Source organism: Mytilus edulis, chromosome 4, assembly GCF_963676685.1.
Source record: "Mytilus edulis chromosome 4, xbMytEdul2.2, whole genome shotgun sequence".
NCBI lineage: Eukaryota > Metazoa > Mollusca > Bivalvia > Mytilida > Mytilidae > Mytilus > Mytilus edulis.
This window is the reverse complement of record NC_092347.1, coordinates 75,011,941-75,034,711: the sequence shown is the minus strand read 5'-3', so window position 1 is coordinate 75,034,711 and position 22,771 is coordinate 75,011,941. Positions and strand designations below refer to the sequence as shown.

Here is a 22,771-nt window from a genome sequence, read left to right as displayed (position 1 = left end):
AATATTGGTCACTATCCAACAGCCGACACTATTTAAGATTCCGATGTGATAATCTTTAACACCAATCTATTCCGGTAACAACGCGCCGTATTAGACAAATAGACATAATTGTTTTACATTGTCTTATCGGGGCCTTTTATAGCTGACTATGCGGTATTGGCGTTGCTCATTGTTGAAGGCCGTACGGTGACCTATAGTTGTAAATGTCTGTGTCATTTTGGTCTCTTGTGGACAGTTGTCTCATTGGCAATCATACCACATCTTCTTTTTTATATAATGACAATAAACATTACCATGGTCGATCACTCGTCAATAATAAGATCCCGTCGTGGGGAAAATTAGACATATGTCTATTCAGACGTGGACCTAGGATTATAAAAAGGATGGGGACACGGTCACCAAAATGTCGCGCGTCTAACGCATATATATATACTTAATTTAATCCTGGTATCTGTGATGAGTTTATCTACATGGCAACAAAAATTAAAAATTTGACTTGTCAAAATAGTAGGGTCAACGAATTTGGTCGATTTGGGTTAATTGAATGACACACATATATTACAGCATTGCTATAGAAAGATATATTATAAGACACCCCATGGACGTGCGAGCGCGGGAGAGGATGATCGACCAACAGGAGGGATAAAGGAAACAACTGGAACTGAAACACGGAAAAACGAGACAGGAAATGGACACATCTAGAGTTTGTAGTTATGGGGAGATAAGTAAAAGTGAGAAAGGACTTAAAATTCATCGCACAAAGATGGGCTGTTCAGTGACACCAATTTTTGAACGACGCAAATTAAAGGGCAACCTGATCTGACGGAGGAGGAGATGAACCAGGAAACACACCACAGTTTTCAACACCTCCATGTACAGCAGGAAGAAGTCATGGAAGAAAACGAAGCTCATGATAAAAAAAGGGGAGTTACCCGAACAAAAGACATTAAAAGAGCTAAGAGATGTCAATAGGGAAAGAATACAAACATTGAGGAGATTAGAGAACCTTGGAAAGAACAGAAGGGAAAGAGCAAGAAAGTGATCACAATTTACAGCTAATCCATTTGGCTTTGTAAAGAAACTTCTGGGAGATAAAAGATCACGCCGGTGAGATTGCCCCAAAAAATAGGTTGAACAATATTTCGAAGATACTCTTAGTGATCCAGACAGAGAAACAGAGCTTGAAGACGACATAGATTGATAAGTCCAGATGAGCTATAACAGTAGTTTGATATACCAGAACCCAAACTCCATGAAGTGATGTCAACTTTAAAGAGCAGTATCAGCACCTGGACCAAACGGCATTCCATACAGAGTTTATAAGAACTGTTCAAACCTCACAAAACAACTATGGAGACTTATCAAAGTTGTATGGAGAAGATATCGGTATCCAGAGGATTGGTTAAAATCAGATGGTTGTTTAATTCAAAAGGAGGAACATTCTAAAGAGCTAAACAGTTTAGGACCATATCACTTCTCAACGTTGAGGGAAAGGTTTGTCTTGCAATCTTGCTTTGGCAAAGCAGGTTACAACAATTACTTAGTATGCTTGAGAACAACTATATCGACATCTCAGTTCAGAAAAGAGAAGTACCAGGAGAACCAGGGTGCTTAGAAAACACAAGCGTTTTAACAAAGATTATCCAGGAAGCCAAAGAGAACAAAGACGATTTGACTGTCCTGTGGTTAGACCTGGCAATTGCTTACAGAAGTATACCACACACGCTGGTAGACTTAACCTTGGAGTAATACCACATTCCTTGAAACATTAGAGAAATGCTTCAGCACTAGTTTAACAGCTTTATAATGAGGTTTACAGTGACAGACTACACAATCTTATTAAAATAAGTTCTCATCACTTGCTCCTCGATTTTTTCACGGCGACATATAAAAAATTGAGGAGCAAGTGATGAGAACTTATTTTAATAAGATTGCAGACTACACAACAGCATGGCAAAGGCCAGAAGTGTGAATAGTTACAGGATGTATCATATCAGTAGTTTTATTCTCAGCAGCAATAAATATGCTAGTAAAATCAACAGAGAAGATGAGCAGAGGACCTGTAGTGTTATCTGGGGTTAGTCAGCCACCAACAAGACCATTCATGGATGACATGACAATAACAGCAAAGTGGTTGCTGCAAGATCTAGGTGACCTTATAAACTGGGCACGTATGAAGTTCAAGACATCAAAGTCAAGGAGTCTAATATTAAAGAGAGAAAAGATGCAGGACAGAAAGATTAGGATTGGAGGAGACATAATTCCAAAAATCATGGAGAATCCGGTCAAAAGCTTGGGCAAGTGGTTAAGAGACTCCTTGAACCACAGAGAAAGTGTAGATGAGATGGTTTCACAGGCAGGAAAGTGGATGGACAAGTCTGGTTTACCTGGGAAGTACAAGGCGTGGTGCTACCAGCATGGAATATTACCAAGGATAACATGGCGTCTGTTGATGTACGAAGTACCTCTAATCAAGTTGAAAGTTTAGAGAGGATGTTCAACAGACACTTACGCAAATGGCCTGGGGTTCCAACGAGTTTTAGCAGCATTGGCTTGTACAGCACCAGTTCAAAATCTCAACTACCACTGTCTCTATTACAGAGGAGTTTAAAGTCACCAAAACCAGACAAGACAGTAAAGATGACAAGGTGAAAGAGGCAAATGTTGATGTCAGGACAGGATGGAAATCGGTGGCTAAAAGCGCTGTTGAAAATGCAGAGCCGATTAAGACAGAGAGACATAGTGGGAGTGGTAACATCAGGGCCATTTGGTTTTGGCAACATTCAACAACCATTATGACAGTCAGCAGATTCAAGACATAAAGGGAACTTGTTCAGCAAGACGATCTTCGTGGAGAGGCGGAGAGTTTCATCAAAAGACACATACAGCAAAGCCAGTGGTATTCTAGCAACAACAAATGACTGCGAGATGCAAGCCGACGTTGGGGGAAAGACCACCTTCCAAAGAGAGATTATAATAACAACCCTCCGACCAGACATTGTGCTGTTGTCCAGAATCAGCATACAGTTCATTCTTGTAGAGCTAACAGTGCCATTGGAAACAAAAATTGATGAAGCCCATGAGAGAAAGCTTGCCGAGTACCAAAAATTGGTAACAGACATCCAAGAGAAGAATTGGAGGGCATGGTATTTTCCAGTGGAGGTAGGCTGTAGAGGCTTTGTTTCTCAAGCATTGTGGAGAGGCTTGGGGTCCCTAGGACTAACTGGAACAGTCAGAAGATGCTTGGTTGGAAAAGTTGGGAAACAAGCAGAGGAAGCTTCTGGTTGGGTATGGAGGAAGAGAGAAGAGCAGTGGAAGAGCTTGCTGGTTCCTGGCTGAGTCTGATCATGGAAGTATTATATTGACTTCCATGGTCTGATCAACTCAGTCGGTGCACCCCTGGAGATTGTCGTGGACAGCGCCGAAACAGTCAAGGAGAGGGGATCCACCTGATGATGGAACCTGTTGAGCAGTGGAAACACGATATTTAAGATCTTCCCTTTTATTATAAAAAGAGAAAAATAAGCATCATCAAAATATTGATGTTGTTGTTATCTACAGTGGTCACAATTTTCTTAAATTTGGGTCTCATGTCATAGCTAGAATTTAATGGAAAACGCATAGTCACGTTAGACAGCTGCACGGCCGCATATATTCCTTTATAGGAAAACAAATTCTAATATCGGTAATTTAAAGGATTATATCTATATACGGTTTGTATATTTAGAACTAATTTGATATTTATGTTGCAAAATATAGTTCGATACTAACATTTGTACTTAAGAAGATGCCCAATTTTCATTTCACTGTTAAATAACAGTGATCTTGACCTGTTAGAATTTCCAATTCGGATTTTTTACATAAGATTTCTTCAATATTAAGAACAGAGATAAGAGAGTTATACCATGGAAGTATTATATTGACAGGAACTCCAACAAACCGACTTCAAACGTTTATAGTGCGATGCCGCAAAATCGTTAAGTATCTGTTAATTAATTTGACATCTTTCAATTAGTTGTATCGATGCATGGGTTCAACGACGTTTTCGGGATACTCGTAATTATGGAATTTACCGAAGTAACCGGATGTATACATAAATGTCAAGGATATGACATTTAACGACCATGCCAATATTTGGCAGTTGACAATTTATAGTTTTTAGGTCACAAAATCCTATTAATTTCCCGGTTTCAGTACAATAGACCAGTCCTGATTTTATTTTAACTTCATCAAAGAGCAAGCTCACTTCACTTTTCAAAGCGTTTTCATCAACTCCATGATCCATTATAATTCTCTCAATTACATCTGAATTCCATCCACTACCAGCATCTGTGAATTTTGTATAATCTCTTAGAGTATTTTCGCAAGGAAGAGTTAGGATTTTGCTGTTTTTCATCATCTTATATGCTGAAGGTGACTTTGCATGAAGTGCGATGCACCATCGTAAAAGTATGGGATGCATTCTCATTTGCCTCGAGTCTATTTGTGTTGCTGCTTCAAGCTGCTGCTGCCATAGAAGATGTTGTATGGAACCCTCCTGGAAGTTCTGTAGCGCAGCATTTTTGTTGTCCTGCATTATCTTAACAATGATGATGAAAGTCCATCTTCCAGTTCAATGCCATTTTTAGTACAGTCAGTATGTATCTGTTCAACCAGAACATTAATCCTTCTCTTCAGGCCTCTAATTTCATCACGTGAATAGAGACATCTTTCTCGTAACATGTTTGGATTCATGTAATCTGGTCTATGTGTCAGTTTGGGTTTTGACATGGCGGAACGCAGCCGGGTTCGACACATATATAGAAATGTTCTATACATTTGACAAACATTACATCTGTCTTCACTTGCAGCACAAAGTCGTAAACAGTTAACAGTTCTTACTAGTTTTCTGAATTTGTTCCCAATTAATTTCAGCAGTGTTAGATATTTGATAGTTTACATTGATATTAATCGGCTTTAAATTTACTTTCCGATTATTTAAGTTCTTTCTCCAGCGCCTTAATTTCATTCTGCATGACTCACAAATATACTGTGGATGACTAGTTGTGTCTTGTTCTATATCAACTTTTAAGGCAAGTTTTATATCCCTTGAAAATCTTGATTTATCATATGGCAAATGATTCTTAGTGTGTGGAATAGTAGAACTACATAAACGGCAAAGTTCCGCCATATCAGTTTACTGGGGAAAAAAGTAATGCTATTCTTCATTTGATTCAGTTGTAGTAAAAAAATAACCATCCCCTTTTGCGCTACCAATGTGAAACAAAGTCATTACTCAATATAATACTTCCATGGAATAAGTAATCATTGTCTCCGCATAGAGAGAGGCCGTTACGAACGAAAAATTGATGACCATGGAAAAAATATTACACTGCCAAGATCAGAGAGAACATATGCCAGTTTTGTTCTAGCAAAGACATAAACTGTTACTCAACTGTGTATGAAAGCATTGAAACTCTGGCTAGAAATATGTGTTATGAGATGCACTTGCTGCGCACAAAAAGGATAAAAAACTTGATCACAAGTACAGTATAAGCAAACTTTTTAAAATAAAACAGTTCATTACTAATAGTATATCATCTTACTATTTTATGACTTATAAGTACATGTATTTAAAATAAATCTTCTCTTTTTTAAATTGTAAGATATCAGTTATAATTTAAAGAATAATGACAAGATCCCCATATAGTAAAATAAACTGTGAAGAAAATTTATGTATATATATTAGCTCAAATTTTTCCAAACCCCTACCATTTTACATAAGTCTTATAAAATATAATTTTCATTATAGTTCCTGATGTATTTATAGCACTCTTAACTAATAATTATAAGTAATTTTAATTTGAGACCATTTTAATTCTTATTTGTAAATATATGCAGTTGTCTCTTAAAATTTTCTTACAACCCAGCACATATGAATTATTATATATCTTTTAAAACTTTATGATGACAATCCATTGAATTAATTATGATATTTATCATTTAGTGATTATTATAACCAAATTCAGTCATCTGTATATAATTATTTGTTTCCTTATGTTTTAAGGTGTACATAGTTGCTAAAACTATACCCTTTGGTTAGTGCTCCACAATTAATGGAGGAATATACAAGAAACTGAACTGAACTGTTCAATGAACTCGGTTGAAGACGAAAATCATTTTTTATTTAAATGTACCCTTTATAATAAGAAAAGAAAAACCTTTCTGGATGAACTCTTTGCAAAATACCCATATTTATCCCAAATATCCGATAGTAATCTGCTTATTTGGTTTATGTCAAACGATAGCCTTCATTTTAACTCTAAATTATGTGAACTGCTATCCTCATTTTACACATTGAGAAACTAAATATTTGAATGGTATTTTTATCTGTATTTCATTTTTTTCATTTACATGATGTACTGTAAAATCGATCATCCTTAATCAGAACGATAGTTGTGTGTGTGAGTGTATGCGAGTGGGAGAGAAATATGGCAAGCCGTTCTCGTCAAAACTATGTTTAAACCCTTTTTTCGAAAAAAAAATACACACTGAGATTAAAAAACCTAAAATAACACACTGAGAAATCGAAATTACACACTGAGATTTCAAAAAATAAAAAACACACATTGAGAATTCAAAAGTACACTGAGATTTTAAAAAGACACACTGAGATGAAATAAATTGAAAAACACACACTGAGAATTGTTAATTACACACTGAGATTTCAAAAATACACACTGAGATTAATATGCAAATTACTAATGAATATTCATGAGATGAATAATTCAACAGATTAATATCTTGATCTCAAGAACTCTTGTCATTATAATGAAATGCGATTCCTTCAACCAACATTCGTAATAAATTTCAAGACTTAACATCGCTCATATTCATAAGTTTGTTGCCTATAATTCAGATCATTACTACCAGTAATTAAACAGGGGTCCTTTTTCAAAAGTCTTCCAACTGTTTCCCTGATTTCGCTAGTTAATCTTTTATATTTTTGTTACGTTTATATGCTATATATAGACACTTGAGTAAAAATTTCACTTTCACTGCATTCTTTTGCAGATTGTTCCAATGTTTTCTTATAATTTTAATAAAGTTTTTCACCATTTGGTTATATTTTGTAATAAGAGTAAGTGGGTATTTTTCTTGTTCTTGTATTTCTTAAGTTTTTTTTATTAATAATTTGGAATCAAATCGAAGGACTAACGAGTTCTGTCCTCTTGTTGTTTTAAGCTTGTAATAGATTCAGATTAAGTATGCTAATTAGATATGTGCGCATAGAAAGTGCGCACAAATCTCAGTGTGTAATTTTAAATTCTCAGTGTGTAATTTCAAATTCTCAGTGTGTGTTTTCAGTTTATTTATTCTCAGTGCGTCTTTTTGAAATCTCAGTGTGTAATTTTCAATTCTCAGTGTGTAATTTTCAATTCTCAGTGTGCGTTTTTCATTTTTGTAATCTTAGTGCGTCTTTATGAAATCTCAGTGTGTAATTTTTAATTCTCAGTGTGTAATTTTCAATTCTCGATGTGTAATTTTCAATTCTCAGTGTGCGTTTTTAAGTTTTTAAATCTCAGTGTGCTTTGTTGTAATTCTCAGTGTGTAAATTTTTCGAAAAATGGTTTAAACATAGTTTTGACGAGAACGGCTTGCCATAGAGAAAGGCTTTTTATTTTTACTTTATGTGATTACATGCTTGTTATGAGCCCTATGATTAGAAAATAAAATATCTTTATCTGATCTTTATCTTATAAGATTTGATGCAAGTGATTCCGAGGTGTTTTCTATATATTTATATTTATAAGTTGCTCTCCCAAAATGTTGTTTCTGTCTTTTGATAGAACGTGTTCATAATTATTTTGGGGTTAAATATCCAATTTTCTTTTGCTGAGTGTGGAAGCACATAAAATTGTAGTTAAATATTTTCAAAACTGTTATAATATTAATGCAGAATGCACTGAATTAGCAGATCTAAGTATATTTTTGCTTTATAGAAATAAGAAAGACTGCAAACGGTGAGAAGGGAAGGGTTTCTGTTAAGGTATGTATGAAAACAAAATGACAATTAGACACAGGTCAATCTTACACACTTATATGCCTAGTTAGCATAATTTGACCTACAATTGACTTTAACGTTAAAGAATAATTACAAAAAGAGTGGTAAACAACAGCAATTTAATTAAAATATAGAACTCTAATTAAGTTATCGCTGAGCTCATATATACAAGCACGCGAAATAATGGAAATACAAATTTTAATCAGATTGAAATAACATAGAAAAGGTGCCGCAGCTAGCAGTAGCTATTATATTTATCTGTCTACTGTTAAGGTGAAAGCCTATTGACCCGGTTAGGTAAGAAAGCTTATTTCAATTTTTCGTTTTATAATCGAATTCTAACCAACACACTTCATACTTTGTATATAGATCTATTGTGCAACGAAGTTTCCATCTGTCATTTAATCATTATCCTTGACCTAATTTTTATGGTTAAGTGCCTGCTAAAAAACGTTTTTCGTCATGTGAATGGCTCACTTGTGAGTTTGAATGTCCCTTTGGTATCTTTCACATCTCCTTTAGCATGAGTTCTATGATAACTACGATTTGGTAATTAATTTATGGTATCCTTGTAATGTCTACAAGGTTCACCAGTCCTCGACCTCATTTCGTGGATCAGTGAAGAAGGCTCAGTTTTCAGAGGTCAAGTCTCAGATACTAATGGTCGGCCAAATATATTTGGTTATGGAATGGTAGGGGAAGAGTCACCTACATAGTAACATTAAAAAATGGACTTGTAAAATAGTAGGGTCAACGAATTTGATCGATTTGGGTAAATTGAATAACACACTGATATACTTAATGATTGAAAAGAGAAAAATAAGCCTCATCGAAATATTGATGTCGTCGTTATCAACAGTGGTCACAATTTTCTTAAATTTGGGTCAAAGGTCATAGCTTAAATTTCAAGGGAAACTCAGTCACCTTTGGACAGCTGGTCGCCCCTTCATATATTCGCTTATAGGAATACAAATTCAAATAATTCAAAGGATTATAACTATAGTTTGTATATTTAGGACTAATTTGATATTTATGTTGCAAAATATGGTTCGAGATTAACATTTGTACTTATAGGATGCCCAATTTTCATTCAGCTAAAATAACAGTGATCTTTATCCATCAAAATTTTCAAATACGAAGTTTTTACATGAGATTCGACACAAGTGATTTCTAGAGATTTTTAATCACATTAGATTTTATAAGTTGCCCTCCCGAAATGTTATGTTTTCTCTTTTGATAAAAGATATTCGTAATGATTTTTGGGGTAAACATCAAATTTTCTTTTTGCTGATTTTGGAAGCACATAAAATTGTACTTAGCTCCAAAACTTGTGTAGTATTAATGCAGAATGGATTGAATTAGCATGCATGTCTAAGTTTTATTTTGCTTTATAGAAATAAGAAAGACTGCATAAGGTTTTCAGTATAAGAAAAGATAGGATAACATTATTTTTATTTCCAATAGTGGACTGTACTTTGACCTGTAATGGTTTACTGTTATAAAGTGTGACTCGGATGGATAGTTTTAACATTGTCACTCATGCCACATCTTCTTATATTTGTATAAAGAATGTATAATCCCTTTTCTATAAGAACTTCGATATAATACACCTTATCGCTATTTGTCCGCCATTACTGGATATCACACAGGTTCCCGTAAAATTTTGACGTCATAAAACAAAATATCTGACGCCACAATGGAAAATGCGTCAAAAGTTCAAGCGGCCGGGTCAGCCGGGATTAGCGATAAGGTGTATTCAGTTAGTTAGTAAGAAAAGCTGTACCAGTAGAATCCGACATCTTTTTTCTTAGGCGTATGATTTTTTATTAGTTGTTATTTGCTTTGAACTACCTGTCAGTAACTGCAAGTACTCTCACCTCTGTATTTTGTGATTTATATTTACTTAGGGATGTTTAAGTACACTGCCGCGTTCAGTCTGTGTTTTGATAAGTTTTTTTCTGCTTTATAAAGATCTGATGAGTTAACCCCTTCTAATGCTTTGTTCTTATATTGTACTGTTACATTGCTGTCCCATGCAGGTAAAGGGAAGGATTTGGTGCCAGCAAATCCACCACGCTCTGTATCCCCCTGTCCCAAGTAGAGGCTGTAATTCAGTGGTTGTCGTTTGTTGCTATAAATCATATTTGTTCTTCGTTCATTGTTTTGTACATCAATCAGGCTGTTAGTTTTTTGTTTAAAATGTTTTACAATTTTCATTTCGTTGCCTTTATATCTTACAATTTAGGTATGGTTTTTTCATTGTTAAGGGCGTACGGTGACCTATAGTTGTTAATTTCTGTGTCATTTTGTCTCTTTTGGAGAGTTGACCCATTAGCAATCATACCACATCCTCTTATTTTTATAAATGAAATAATAAAAGAAAAATGAATCGTTCATGAGACAGCAACCCAACAAAAGGACAAGAAGCAGATATTAGAATATGCAGGCAAAAAACTGAAATTTGAAAACGGGAAGATATAGTAGTTTCAGTGGCGGATCAAGAGGGGGTTCAGGGGGTTGATTTTTGACGTACAAGATTTGAATGGGGACACTAAGTTGAACCCCTTTTAAAAATGGCTGTGATACGCCCCTGAGGTTCCACTGGAAGAAATTTCGTAGACATTATGTATTTAGAAAGAATAAAAAAAGAAAGAATGGGTTTCAATCCCAGACCCCCTTTTTGTATCCGCAAATGCAAATTCTGGTCATTTGGATAATATAAGATGCACAAGTAATTTAATATATATAATTTAAACTGTAGTGCATCTTATATTTAAGCTATTCGATATAATTATGTTTAAAGCTGAACCAATTGCTTTCCTCCTTCCAATAAAAAGATGGATCTTACAAAGATGGATACCTATAGCACAATTCAGTCTCCTTGTATTTCAAGAATGTATTCGTCGTGTCTCAATCATAGTTCTATAAAAATATCAGTGCAAGGTTTTCTGATGGCAATAGAATGCTTTTGACACGACTTTTTTTAGTTCATTACAAAAAATGCAGTTATTTTTTCCATTTATTATATTAAGAACAAAATTATAATTTACAATTAAATGAATGAACATTTCATTCTCTCATTCCACCCCCTTCAATGAAAATACATTATAATTCTATGTTCTAATCCCAGACCACTTGAACCCTGTCTGTATCCGACAATGCGAATTCTGCTCACCATACGGCTCTCTCTCTTTCTCTCTCCTTTTAGCACCCTCTTCAATGTAAATGCATGCTTTGGTATGTTATGTGACATCGATATTGAGGTATGCATGATAGTCTTTTGATTTCGGCAAATATTCTAAGAGCTTAAAACGACCTTGCTTGTTATGAAGGACACTGATACCCGTCATTATACGTGCTTGTTATGCCTGTTATGGCTATCCTCTTCACTTAGTTTTAGTGCATTTATGACATACTACATACATCCACGTCTTTTGGTATGTCGATTTCACATTACATTACATCCACGTCGTTTGGAATGTCGATCTCCCCTAAATAAGCTACACTTAACGATTGTCGAATTTGTGTCGCTTGGTGTCGAAGTCGAAGGAGGAACTGAAAAAAAGATGTTTAAAAATACATGAAGTTTGATATTCTGATCTCTGTGTATAGATTTATAAATGCTGGTGATGTAACCACTGACCTATCATCAAAATTTTAGGTATTTTTTGGCAAATTTATATATACTCTTCCTCCCTTATAAGAGAATGTATTAGATGTCGTAATTTTTTTGTGTAATTAAATACAAATATTAAAACAATTAAGGAAAATTAATGCAAATGTTGAAACTAACCATGGAAATATTTTTATCATTGATTTGATTAGATTTTTTGATTGAAAAAATTCCTTACTTTGTGTTGGATTGTTGTATTGTGTCCATTTGTCAGTTTCAGAGTTGTAACTATACTGTGGTGTTTTAGTATGATCCTTTTTAAAGTTCCACCAATCAAATTTGTATTTTTTCTGAAAAATACAAAAAAAGGGTAAAAATTAATTCTCAAACAGATTGACATTACGCAGCGATACTTCGTTAACTCTTTCAAAGAGATTGCAAAAACGCAGCGGTACTCGTCGACTCTTTCTAACAGATTTTCATAATGCAGCATTACTTCGCCGACTATTTGAAAAATTATGTCAACAAAGTTTGATTAATTTATTCTAAAAAAAAAAACAAGCTTACACGAAACTGTGCAGGGAAAACTAGCCAGTTACCAAGAGTTAAACAATTTGCTACTATATAGTTTGTAAAAAAAAAAAAAAACTTTACACATGCAGGACCTGTAATGCTCAGTGGATGAATTAACAGAGGGTACATTTCTGATTCAAGTTTTTCTCTATGTCACAGTCCACTAACATTCCTCCTCCCACCTATTTTATCTGCATTTTCTTTTTCTCCCGTTCTCCCGATTTTCAGTTACCGTTTCCGTCCCTGATTTAATCGATAATAAAATTTACCAGGTAACTGGGAGTGCCCTTCGTTTTTCTTTCTTCTGATGCCGGTTTCGTATCTTCCAGTTGTTTCATGAGAACTTTGGTTTCTTCTGTTAGTTTACCTTCTAGTTTTAATTCTTCAGTGAATGCTTCCAACTGTTCCTGGTTCGACTCCTTGTAACACACTGTAAATGAAAGATTACCCATAGAAAATACCCGTTGACGTATTTCGACGTTTTTTTTATTTTAATGGGGCTATCATTAATATTCTAGTTGGGGTAGAAAGATTCTTGTTGGATTGACTTTTATTTTGATTTGTTGATCCGCATGCTAATTATTTTCTGCATTTTGTGTGTTTGTTTAATAGTATTCAATGATTTACATATTTTTAAACATAAATAATTTTAATAATCATATACTTGTATTATATATATAAACGAATGCACAGTCAGACCAGAGGCACGTTCAATACAACATCCATAGCCATACAACATATTCCCCTGTCCTAGCATGCATGTGACGTCCATAAAGGCTAAAACAACTAGTGAAGTACACAGTTCAATTGTATTATATATTCATATGAATAAAATAACACTGTAATGTATAATAATTTTAAAGTTATATACCTCCCAAAAACATTTCTGTAATTAAACTAAAGTTAGCTAATCTAAGAAGACATCCACCGGTACGGTCTGCTAATTCTTCATAAAACTTCCTGGCGTTTCCTTCTATACTGTTGCAAAATACACCATAAACCTTAGAAGATATGTATACAAGTATAAAAGTATTTTTTTTTGTTCAGGTGTTTTCGGTCGCTTAATCATACTTTTACGCAAAATAGAAAAAATGTTTTCGGGGAAAATTTACTTCAATACTATTTTTCTGGCTTTTCAATCTGTCCATTTTAATTGCTTTTTTATCCTTTTTCTTTTTGTCATCTTTATCTCAAGAAATAAGAAAATTGACTTCATATTTTATCTCATTTGGCTGAATGCCATTTTGAGCTTTTACTTTTACCTCGTGACCGTCTCAGAAACTTACGAACCAGTCAAACACATCCTTAGTGTATCAGGATTCGATTTCGTAAATTTTGTACTGGTACATCAATATACGATGCCGCCTTAATTAATAATAAAACATTTGGGGAAAATGCATGTTATTTTCTTAGATCTTAAAAACACAAAATGAACATGATCAGTTTAAAGTCCAATTATTTTATAGAAGTAGTTTCCCTACTGGTCTCTGGTATCGTCAACCTCTGAAACCGGTTGTCGGTTGCATCTCGTTATCATCGTCATTCTAGTAACCAATACCCGGTTACATTTAAAACAAAAGTATAGTAGTTAATTTGTATATACCTTAACTCCCATCCCTTTTAAGACATCTAGTTCTGTGTGCCAGTTGATGTTCTGATCTGTATAAGATGGTGGATGTGGTTCATGGTCTCCGATAACAACCAAAGCCTTCGCTGAATCTTCTGACCAGTCCAGTTGTTGAGCTTTATGTAATGCCCACTCATAACACTGAAAAAATAAATACTAAGAACTTGATTTATTGGCTTAACAATTTATTCATCTAAACTGCTTGTTATAAATTGTAAATTGGTTTTTGTGTTTCTTTTGCTTTTGTTTATTTGGGGAGGGGTGTAATGACAAGTGTGGAATTTCCGTTGGTAAGGTCCCCCCAATTTTTGTTTTATTATGACTTTTTGGCTAGATTTTTTTTGTATTGAACTAGCGATTGGGACAATATATATATTACTATGCAAGTTTTTTTTAATAAATAATCAAGAGGTGCAACTAACTCGCATGCATGTGTGAATTATAGATATTTTGCAAAGACGAACTGTAAGTTGTCTTCACATACTTGTCCTTAAGTTAGTCTTTGTTAAATAGCTGTCTCATTAGCAATCGTACTACCTCAGGCTCTACGTTATTCTTCATGTTCTTATACATGTTATCAAAATTGTGTAAAATAATCTCGAGGTTACTGTTAATTTGACTTAAGGTGGTATGGGAGTCTAAAATATAAAAATGATAGAATTTGTTCATACTTTGCCAAAATGTAGTATCTATTGATATATATAGTCAAAAATATAATAAAATGATAGGTCACCGCGCATTTTCTCTTGCTACAGGTTGTGACAAATGATACATTTTGTGTGGATTATACAGGAAAAAACACCATTTTGTGATTAGAAACTAAACAAAATGATAGAATTGTAAAAGAAATTAGAAACCAATAACTTTCAGACAATTCTTTGAGAATATCAAAAGAAAAGATAGGGTCACCGTACGTTTTTTTCCGGCTAAAATACAAAATAGGAAAATGGATTTCCATGTCGATTCCTTCAGAAAATGCACTGTTTTATAGTTACCTCCCCTTGAAATGTCTATTTAAAAACATTTAAAAATTAATCTACATTTTAAAAAGATTAATATTCATAAATTATATTCTTATAAATTGTTTCTTTTAAATGAAAATTCACATTAGATATCTGTATTCCTGCATCATATTTTGATAACTTGATAGAAAATCGGGACCTTGGGTTCTCTGTTTTTTACAATCCAAGATGGCGGACGACACCCATACCACTTTAAGTTTTTAAAACCATTTAAGTACCTCTGGGGCATCCCCTCCACTAGTTGATGACGTACTGGAAGCAAAATCTACCAGCTGTTGGACGTTTGATGTCAGGTCCTGAATCTTGATGACGTAGTTTTCATAATCAAAATAATCACCGTGAGCCATAATTCCAATTTTTATACTTGGTATGTCTCTTAAAAGTTTTTGACAAGTTTCTTTTAATTTTTTCCTCACCTACAACCCAAACATTTGATGAATTACAAGAAGAAAGAAATAATTTTAAAAAAAATACGAATTTATTTTATTTGGAAAAAGGTAAAAATTTATCTTTGGTTAAGAAAATGCTCAATTCTGTAATTTATTTTTTACAAATATGAAAATTGAAATTGAAATATTTGGTGCTGAAATTTTAGACTTTTTAACGCAACCATACATATAAATCTTTGAAGTCTGCAGAAATGCCACCGTTTAATATATCAACGTTATTATAATTAAGAAGAAATCATACATAGTAATTATATTGTCAAATAAAAAAGACAAAAACAAAGCAGTAGGTCCGGTAAGGACTCATTTTGGCCTCAATTTTCAGTTTCATCTGACGAAAGATTTTGACCACTTTCTAAAGACTTAAGTGTCTATTTCACATGATTTAATTAGTATAAGTGAAAGATTTTAACTGATTTAGTCATTAAAAACGATCCGATTCAAGCTCAAATATGAAAAATCTCTCAAATATGCCAAAAAACGTCACTTTTCAGATGGTTTTTGTCAAAAATAAAAGTGGCCGCATCCGTGTTCATCCACAACCTTTATATATGTTATGTATTATCATAAAATACAACTTACATTTCAATATTAAGGATGAACACGAATGCGGCCACTTTCGTTTTACAAGGAAACCGTCTAAAATTTAACTAAAATGATAGAATTTTGAAGATTTCAGTAATTTAGCATGACTTAATGGTGCTACAACCCGATATATGTGCATTGTATTGTCAAAAACAGCCCATATTTATGTAGCAGAAGCATTCAACTGTCCAATAAATAACTAAAAGTTTACATTTTAACAATTTTGTAAAACTGTTATATTTTGGGGCCAAAAAGGGGTCTTACCGGACCTACTCCTTTAATTTCAATTAAAGCAGCCTTACATTCTCAAGATATGGACTCATACTACCAGTTGTGTCAAAGGAAAACACTACTTCTACACTCTTTCCATTTGTCTCGAAACTTGAGAGGACGGCATCTTTCAAATCATCATCAATAGCTGTGTGATCTGTATATTGGGTTTGAAAATAAAATCATAGAATAGAATAAAATAAAAGGGAAACTGGAATTTTGCTTCTAAAATTCAGAGTTATTTAAAAAGCTGCTTTTAATAACGTTTAAAAAAAATCATATGCCAACCAACAGCACTTTAAAAATAATGTACCGTCTCTTTTTTTCTGATTAAAACTGTTTGTAATGTTGTTGTTCATCATAATGGTAGCTGCTGTGGACAGGTTTTACATGAATTATAATTTTAAGACATATGTTCTAGATTTGCAAAGGGATCTGAACTGCAATAATCCCAACATATTGTTTCTGTACCAAGTTTGGTTTTCTAAAGTTTACTTAATTCATGTTTTATTTACTCAAAGTTCAATGGATTGAAACCAAGTAAACAATTTATTAAGTAAAAGTCCGCTACAGATTACAATATATTAAACAATACAATGCCAATATCAGCATGCAATATTTCGAAGTAAACAAAACTTTACCAGTCTAGGTCTTCTGAAGTCGAATGTTGGTAGTAATTGTGATCTGTTAAAATGTCCAACAAGTTGTGGTATAGTGTTGAATTTTCATACACACCGATCGAATATTTAACTTTTTACAGAGTTTATAATGAATTCCATGAACTCTGATATGTCGAGCACAAATCACCTCGTGTCTAGGAACCTAAAACACTTGTAGAACAAGATCTGCTTAGTGCTTACCCTTCCGAAGCACATGATATCACACAGGGGTCAGTTTTGATAGGGTTACTCTTGCAATCTTTAGTTCCCTATCTATAGTGTGTCTTGTATACAGTTGTTTGTCCGTTGGTCATTTTTCGTTTGCTTTTTTCCTGCTGGTGGTTGTACATAAAATTGAGAATGAAAATGGGGAATATGTCAGAGACAACAACCTAACCTAAGAGCAGAAAACAGTAGAAAGCCACCAATGGGTCTGCAGCACAGCGAGAAAATCCCGCACCCGGAGGCGTGCTTCAGCTGGCCCTAAACAAAAATGTGTACTAGTTCAGCAATAAGCGATAAGTTCGTTTTCGACTGATGAGTTTATATGTCCCTTTGTTATATATTTCGCTTCTGCTTTGGAAAAGTATTTAACTACAACTATGGACAAAGAAAGATAACTCAATTTTTAAAGATGACTTAACAACGACATCATTGATATTTTAAGAACAGATATTATATTAATGCACCTTGGAAAAGTGATTTTACTTGATAAATATAGCATCATTTTGTAATTTGAATATCTGAGCATATATTTAATTAATTAATTGCTGGAAATGTTCATGGATAGAGTGTATAGAATGTCATGGTCAATGCACTATATTTTGTGTATCTCAAAAGTAGTGATAAACCTTCGAAGATTTAGATATCAAGTCAGTAACATAGGCTTTTGGTTGCATTTCATGCAATCTTTACCAAAAAAACAATAATTAATAACATTGTTTAAAATAACGCTCTCGGTTACTGAAAGCAAGTTCATAAACTTTAAAACATGTCGGTCCCCCACCTCTAAAAAAAGCACACTCACGCACACAAACACAAAACTAAATAAAGCAAAAAACAAAACAAAACACGGACTTTTTATTCTCGTTTCAGATCACAAGGCTATAAACCTTGCATGACTTTCCTGGACTCGACACAGTTTTGGGGTTTACTTAAACAAAGATTTACAAGAAATAATACCTACCAGTTTCTGTTCTGTCGTAGATAGTCACTTCTATAACACTTTCCTCAGTAATACTTGTTTCATATAGTGGTGTGTTACATGGACGGTAAGATGTTCCTGAGCTTTGAAAGGACTGAAGAGAAAAATTAAATAAATTTGAAAGTTTAGTAGATTTTAATGTTCATAACTTCAGGGAATGCTTTATTTGAATACACATTCATTTTAGTATATTGTTGAAAAGGATTTTTATCAATGAAAGTCAATTAATTATGGCTATATCGATAAGACTTTGTTTATTTTAGATTAAAAATAAAAAAAAATAAACTATTTGTAGAAATTATATTTTTTCTACCCCCCCCCCCCCCCCTTTTCATATTCTAGATTTGAAATGACACTTACTTTCACTATTTTTGGAGACACAATCTCTAGACGTTCAACAACAGCAGATTTCAAATCCTCTAATGTACTTATGTTCTGTATATCTACAGGAGCTGAACCTCCTCCGTCTACTTTAGCATAAACTTTGATATCTCTTGGAATGACGAACTGTGAATGAAATAATACACATATTTGAAGAAAACAAAACGTGTATGCTGTACACTAACATAGTCGGCGAAGAGCTAGGGCCAATTTTCAGATTAAATGTTGCACTTTAAGGTCAAAAATAGAATCATTTCAGAGTCCGAAATGTAAAATTCAAACCGTTTTCTACAAGTTACACATATTGGAGAGTATCTAGACTAAAAAAGAAACCAGTTTTACTCCGCGTCATCATTATCATGTTCTCTATCTTTTTATTCAGCATACAAGATCTTTTTATGCCAAGTTGTGACGCTTGACGAATGTATCTCGTTTCACTTATTTAATGTGCTCTTAACCATACGATTACAAAAAGGATAGTTTATGCATGATACTCCCTGTTCTTGGAGATGTATAAACTACTTTTGTTGTAAAATTGGATGAAAAAAACATAAACTCATTCTGAATATCAAATGTAATGATTCAATAGGTTTAAATAAATAAAAAAAGAGAACATTTCTAAAGCGCATGTGGAAAAAACAAAAAAGTTAAATTATTTACCTCTGCTTTCAGTATAGTCTCGGGACGAATTCCAAGAAATCCGATTGCTTTTGATTTATCAAGGAATTTTCCTTGGTACTTCACTCTAACTCTCCTGGGGAGAATGTTTTCTTCTTTTGCAATCTGTTCATTAATTCTTTTTACTTGTTCAGTGGGTAATAATTTCAAAACTGAAGTACGACCCGTAGGTAATTTCACATAAACATCAATTGACGGGGTTGCCATTTTTAACCGTGTTATGTTTACATATGTTTATATAGCGACTAAAGATTAATTCTATATTTATTGACCTATGAAATATCTTACATTTAAATCATAAAATAATTGTGTTCTATTTTTAGACTAGACGGTGTATACCGGGTATGAAAATCAATCAGTAAGATTGTAGGATTGAGACTTTTCGGACATTTATATATATAACATAGTTTCGTAAAACAGTGTTTTTCTTATATTTGCAATGTTTCACTTAAAGATTTTGTAAAATCACTGTTTTTCTTATATTTGTAATATTTTTTGTTATTTTTATTGTGAAAGGTTTAAGTCAAGTCAAGTTAGGTACTTGTCTATCCCAAATTCATGTACTAGTATTTGGTTTTGATGTTATATATATATGTTCTATTTGTTATTCTCGTGGGATTTTGTCTATGTGTGTTACATTTTAGTGTTATGTCGTTGTTCTCTTATATTTAATGCGTTTCCCTCGGTTTTAGTTTGTTATCCCGATTTTGTTTTTTGTCCATGGATTTATGAGTTTTGAACAGCGGTATACTACTGTTGCCTTTATTTAGAAGATTAAGCTAATCTAATTTCATGTGTTAATTTGTTTTTCAACTTTTTTAGCGACATTTTACTTTAATTCATCTATTATTCGCATATGTTTAATCCCTAAATAAGTCTGTATGTTAGTTATTGTTATTTATTAGCTATGTGCTATTTTTGTCTCGAATCCGAATTTGAATTTTAGAGAAATGTTTGTCAAGTTTATTCAAGTAATTTTTGGTTTGTTATAAAAACATGATAAACTGTTTTATTATTACGATATGGCATCTATTGGATTTAGTATAACACTGAGCAGTTGCAACCCTGTACAATTTTGTTCCATGCTGAACTTTTAAATTATACATCGCGGTAACCATAGTCTTCATTTGTTGCAAGAGTTATTCCCAGAGTCAGTGTCCGTGTAGACAAGTCGTATTGTTTATTGTGTGTGTTAGTCACAAGATACATCCAGTTTCTATTTGTGACAATATCATTATTTTACAGAACATGTTGAATAAACAAACTGAAATACATACCATAAGTGTTTAAAGCACAGTCAATTGTCTAAAGATAAAAATTGACAGCTAAAGGGTCCATGTCCATTAATCGGACCCTTATGGTATTCAGGGGCAATTTTCGTCAATATATCAGACAACTCTAACGGTTGCCAATTTAAAATCACTCCGGACTCGGATTCCCAAAATTGATAAGGGGTGCAGTCATTGTGTCAAAGGCCTAGTTGTATAAAGCTGCACCGAACTTACTTATTCATTGTTATAAATTAAATACACCGAGGCATATAATACGTGAAGGGAACAAACCGTTCTAACTACATATAAAATGAGAACACAAACTGTCACTGAACACACTCGCGCCAGCATATGCCAACAAATATATATATAACCATGCAATTATAGATACCATTACATCCGCCTCGGGACTGATCAATGCCTGTAATATCGGTCGCTGGCCTGTCATCAAACCTACAAACAATCAAACAAATTGAACTGCCTTGTATGTCGTTGTGAATAAATTTAACAACACCTACAAATTTCTGATAACAAAATCGTATTTCTTGAAATAGACGCACAAAGTCAGAAACCGTGACAATAGACGACCATGGTGTAAAATCTCTTGGAGAAAAACGGGAGTTAAGACAAATGTATGTGTTACTGCTTTAGCTTATAATCCAATCGTTTCATAAGTATATGGCTTAGATTTTCTTCGAAAATTATCACTATATATAAACAAGAAAGCCATACCGGTACATAATAACAATATCAAAAAATGAATTTATTCTATTATATCATACCTTTTGGGCTAAAAGCTGCTGAAAAGAACTAAATGACGCATCACAAAATTGTTGGTGCTGATTACAAACAAGAAAACAGAATTTACTGAATCACTCAATTTAATCATTGAATCACATTCAATGTGTATACACAATTGCATCATTGATTCACATATCTGTATAAAACTTTTTTACGATGCAGAAAGGAATTGTATATTCAAATATTGGATGAAGGCGGTTGTGTATTTTTTCATCGATATTTACCCATGTACTCCTTTTACTCTGATGTCTTACACTACAGTTCCAAACTTTTCTGACTTAAGCTCCTAGCCTCGGCCCTAAACATGATACAGAGAATTGCAGAAAATATAACTGGTTGTTTTTTAGGACATACATCCCAAAGGATTCTGGAATAGGGCAGGAATATTACGATACATCATTAATTTATAGATAGTCTCATCTTGCTCGACGTTCAATTACAGACATTACACGGTTGTCATTCGGTACATCGAGAAAAATTATCGTGAAAGAAGACCATATGGTGGTTGAGAATTGAGATCGAATCGTGAAAGATCTTATATCGGATCATGACTGTGTTTAACTCAAATTCGAGTTCAAAATCTGGAAAAAAAACAGCCGGCGTATTTTCAAAACTCGGAACAAATAAAAAATAGTTTTATGTCTGTCAAAATGATTCAACTTTCTCAATAGTACTGTAAAAATTGTTTTATATTGTTTCCAGAATGCATTCTAGTAAATTGTAAGATTTTAAAAAGTGAACCCATTCACTTTGATTTTGTCTTAAGTAAAAATTGAAGGATTGAAAAAAATCCTCTCGCTCATAAGTTGTATTTAGTAGATATGGGAACATGTGGTAATGAGTGCCAATGAGACAACGCTCCATCCAAATAACAATTTATTAAATAAACCATTATAGGTCAAGGTCCGGCTTTCAACACGGAGCCTTCCATCGGCTTCCACGGAGCCTTCTATAGGTTCTGCCATCACCAACTCTAGTGTGGGTATTGCATTTGATATTAGCCTGAGATTAAAAAAAAGTACAACAAATAACTATGCTGGGCCATTTTTATAAAGTGTGCATTGATTGTATATCTAGATCTGTAAATTTGCAATTTTCATTCTTCGGATGATGTACACCAATTCTTAAACATGAAAAAGTTTGTATGTCCATGTCAAAGGCACAGGCGTTTTGGGAAATGGATCCCTTTTTTCCTTGATATTTTTTTTTGGTGCTTTTTTTTTATATATATATATATATATATATATATATATATATATATATATATATATATATATATATACTGTAAATTCTAACGAGCACTAGCTGTCAAATTCATGTTCATCGATTTGACTCAAATTCTCATATTTGTTTTATAACAATGTAAAATATTTATCAAAATTATTAAAAGTCTAAAGTAAACAGTTTACAGGCCATGGGCATGATAATACGTAGCTTCGTTGACCCCCCCCCCCCCCCCCCCCCCCCTTCGTTTTGTGTGTATTTTAGTCTAGACGCAATCTAATTAACTGTCGAGTTGACCTCCTAAATACTGTGACCTCCGATGCCCATATAAGCGATTTAAACATAACTATAGATATAAGTAGAAAGTGGAACT

The 22,771-nt window shown here is 33.5% G+C and overlaps 2 protein-coding genes across 2 annotated transcripts; one reads left to right on the top strand and one right to left on the bottom strand.

Annotated features, from left to right (window-relative positions):
• Positions 1-2,928: 2,928 nt before the first annotated feature.
• LOC139521526 (uncharacterized) lies at positions 2,929-3,339 on the top strand. The gene has a single exon (XM_071315001.1). It carries the CDS (start codon positions 2,929-2,931, stop codon positions 3,337-3,339), a length of 411 nt encoding a protein of 136 aa, XP_071171102.1.
• Positions 3,340-11,050: 7,711 nt separating this feature from the next.
• Positions 11,051-19,344, bottom strand: LOC139520492 (uncharacterized). The gene is made up of 10 exons (XM_071313161.1): positions 19,085-19,344; positions 18,404-18,550; positions 18,026-18,137; positions 16,213-16,337; positions 15,098-15,295; positions 13,834-13,998; positions 13,102-13,231; positions 12,500-12,660; positions 11,896-12,007; positions 11,051-11,599 (listed from the first exon to the last, which is right to left on the bottom strand). Exons 1-10 carry the CDS (start codon positions 19,307-19,309, stop codon positions 11,493-11,495), a joined length of 1,482 nt encoding a protein of 493 aa, XP_071169262.1. The 5' UTR covers positions 19,310-19,344; the 3' UTR covers positions 11,051-11,492.
• Between the last annotated feature and the right edge of the window lie 3,427 nt (positions 19,345-22,771).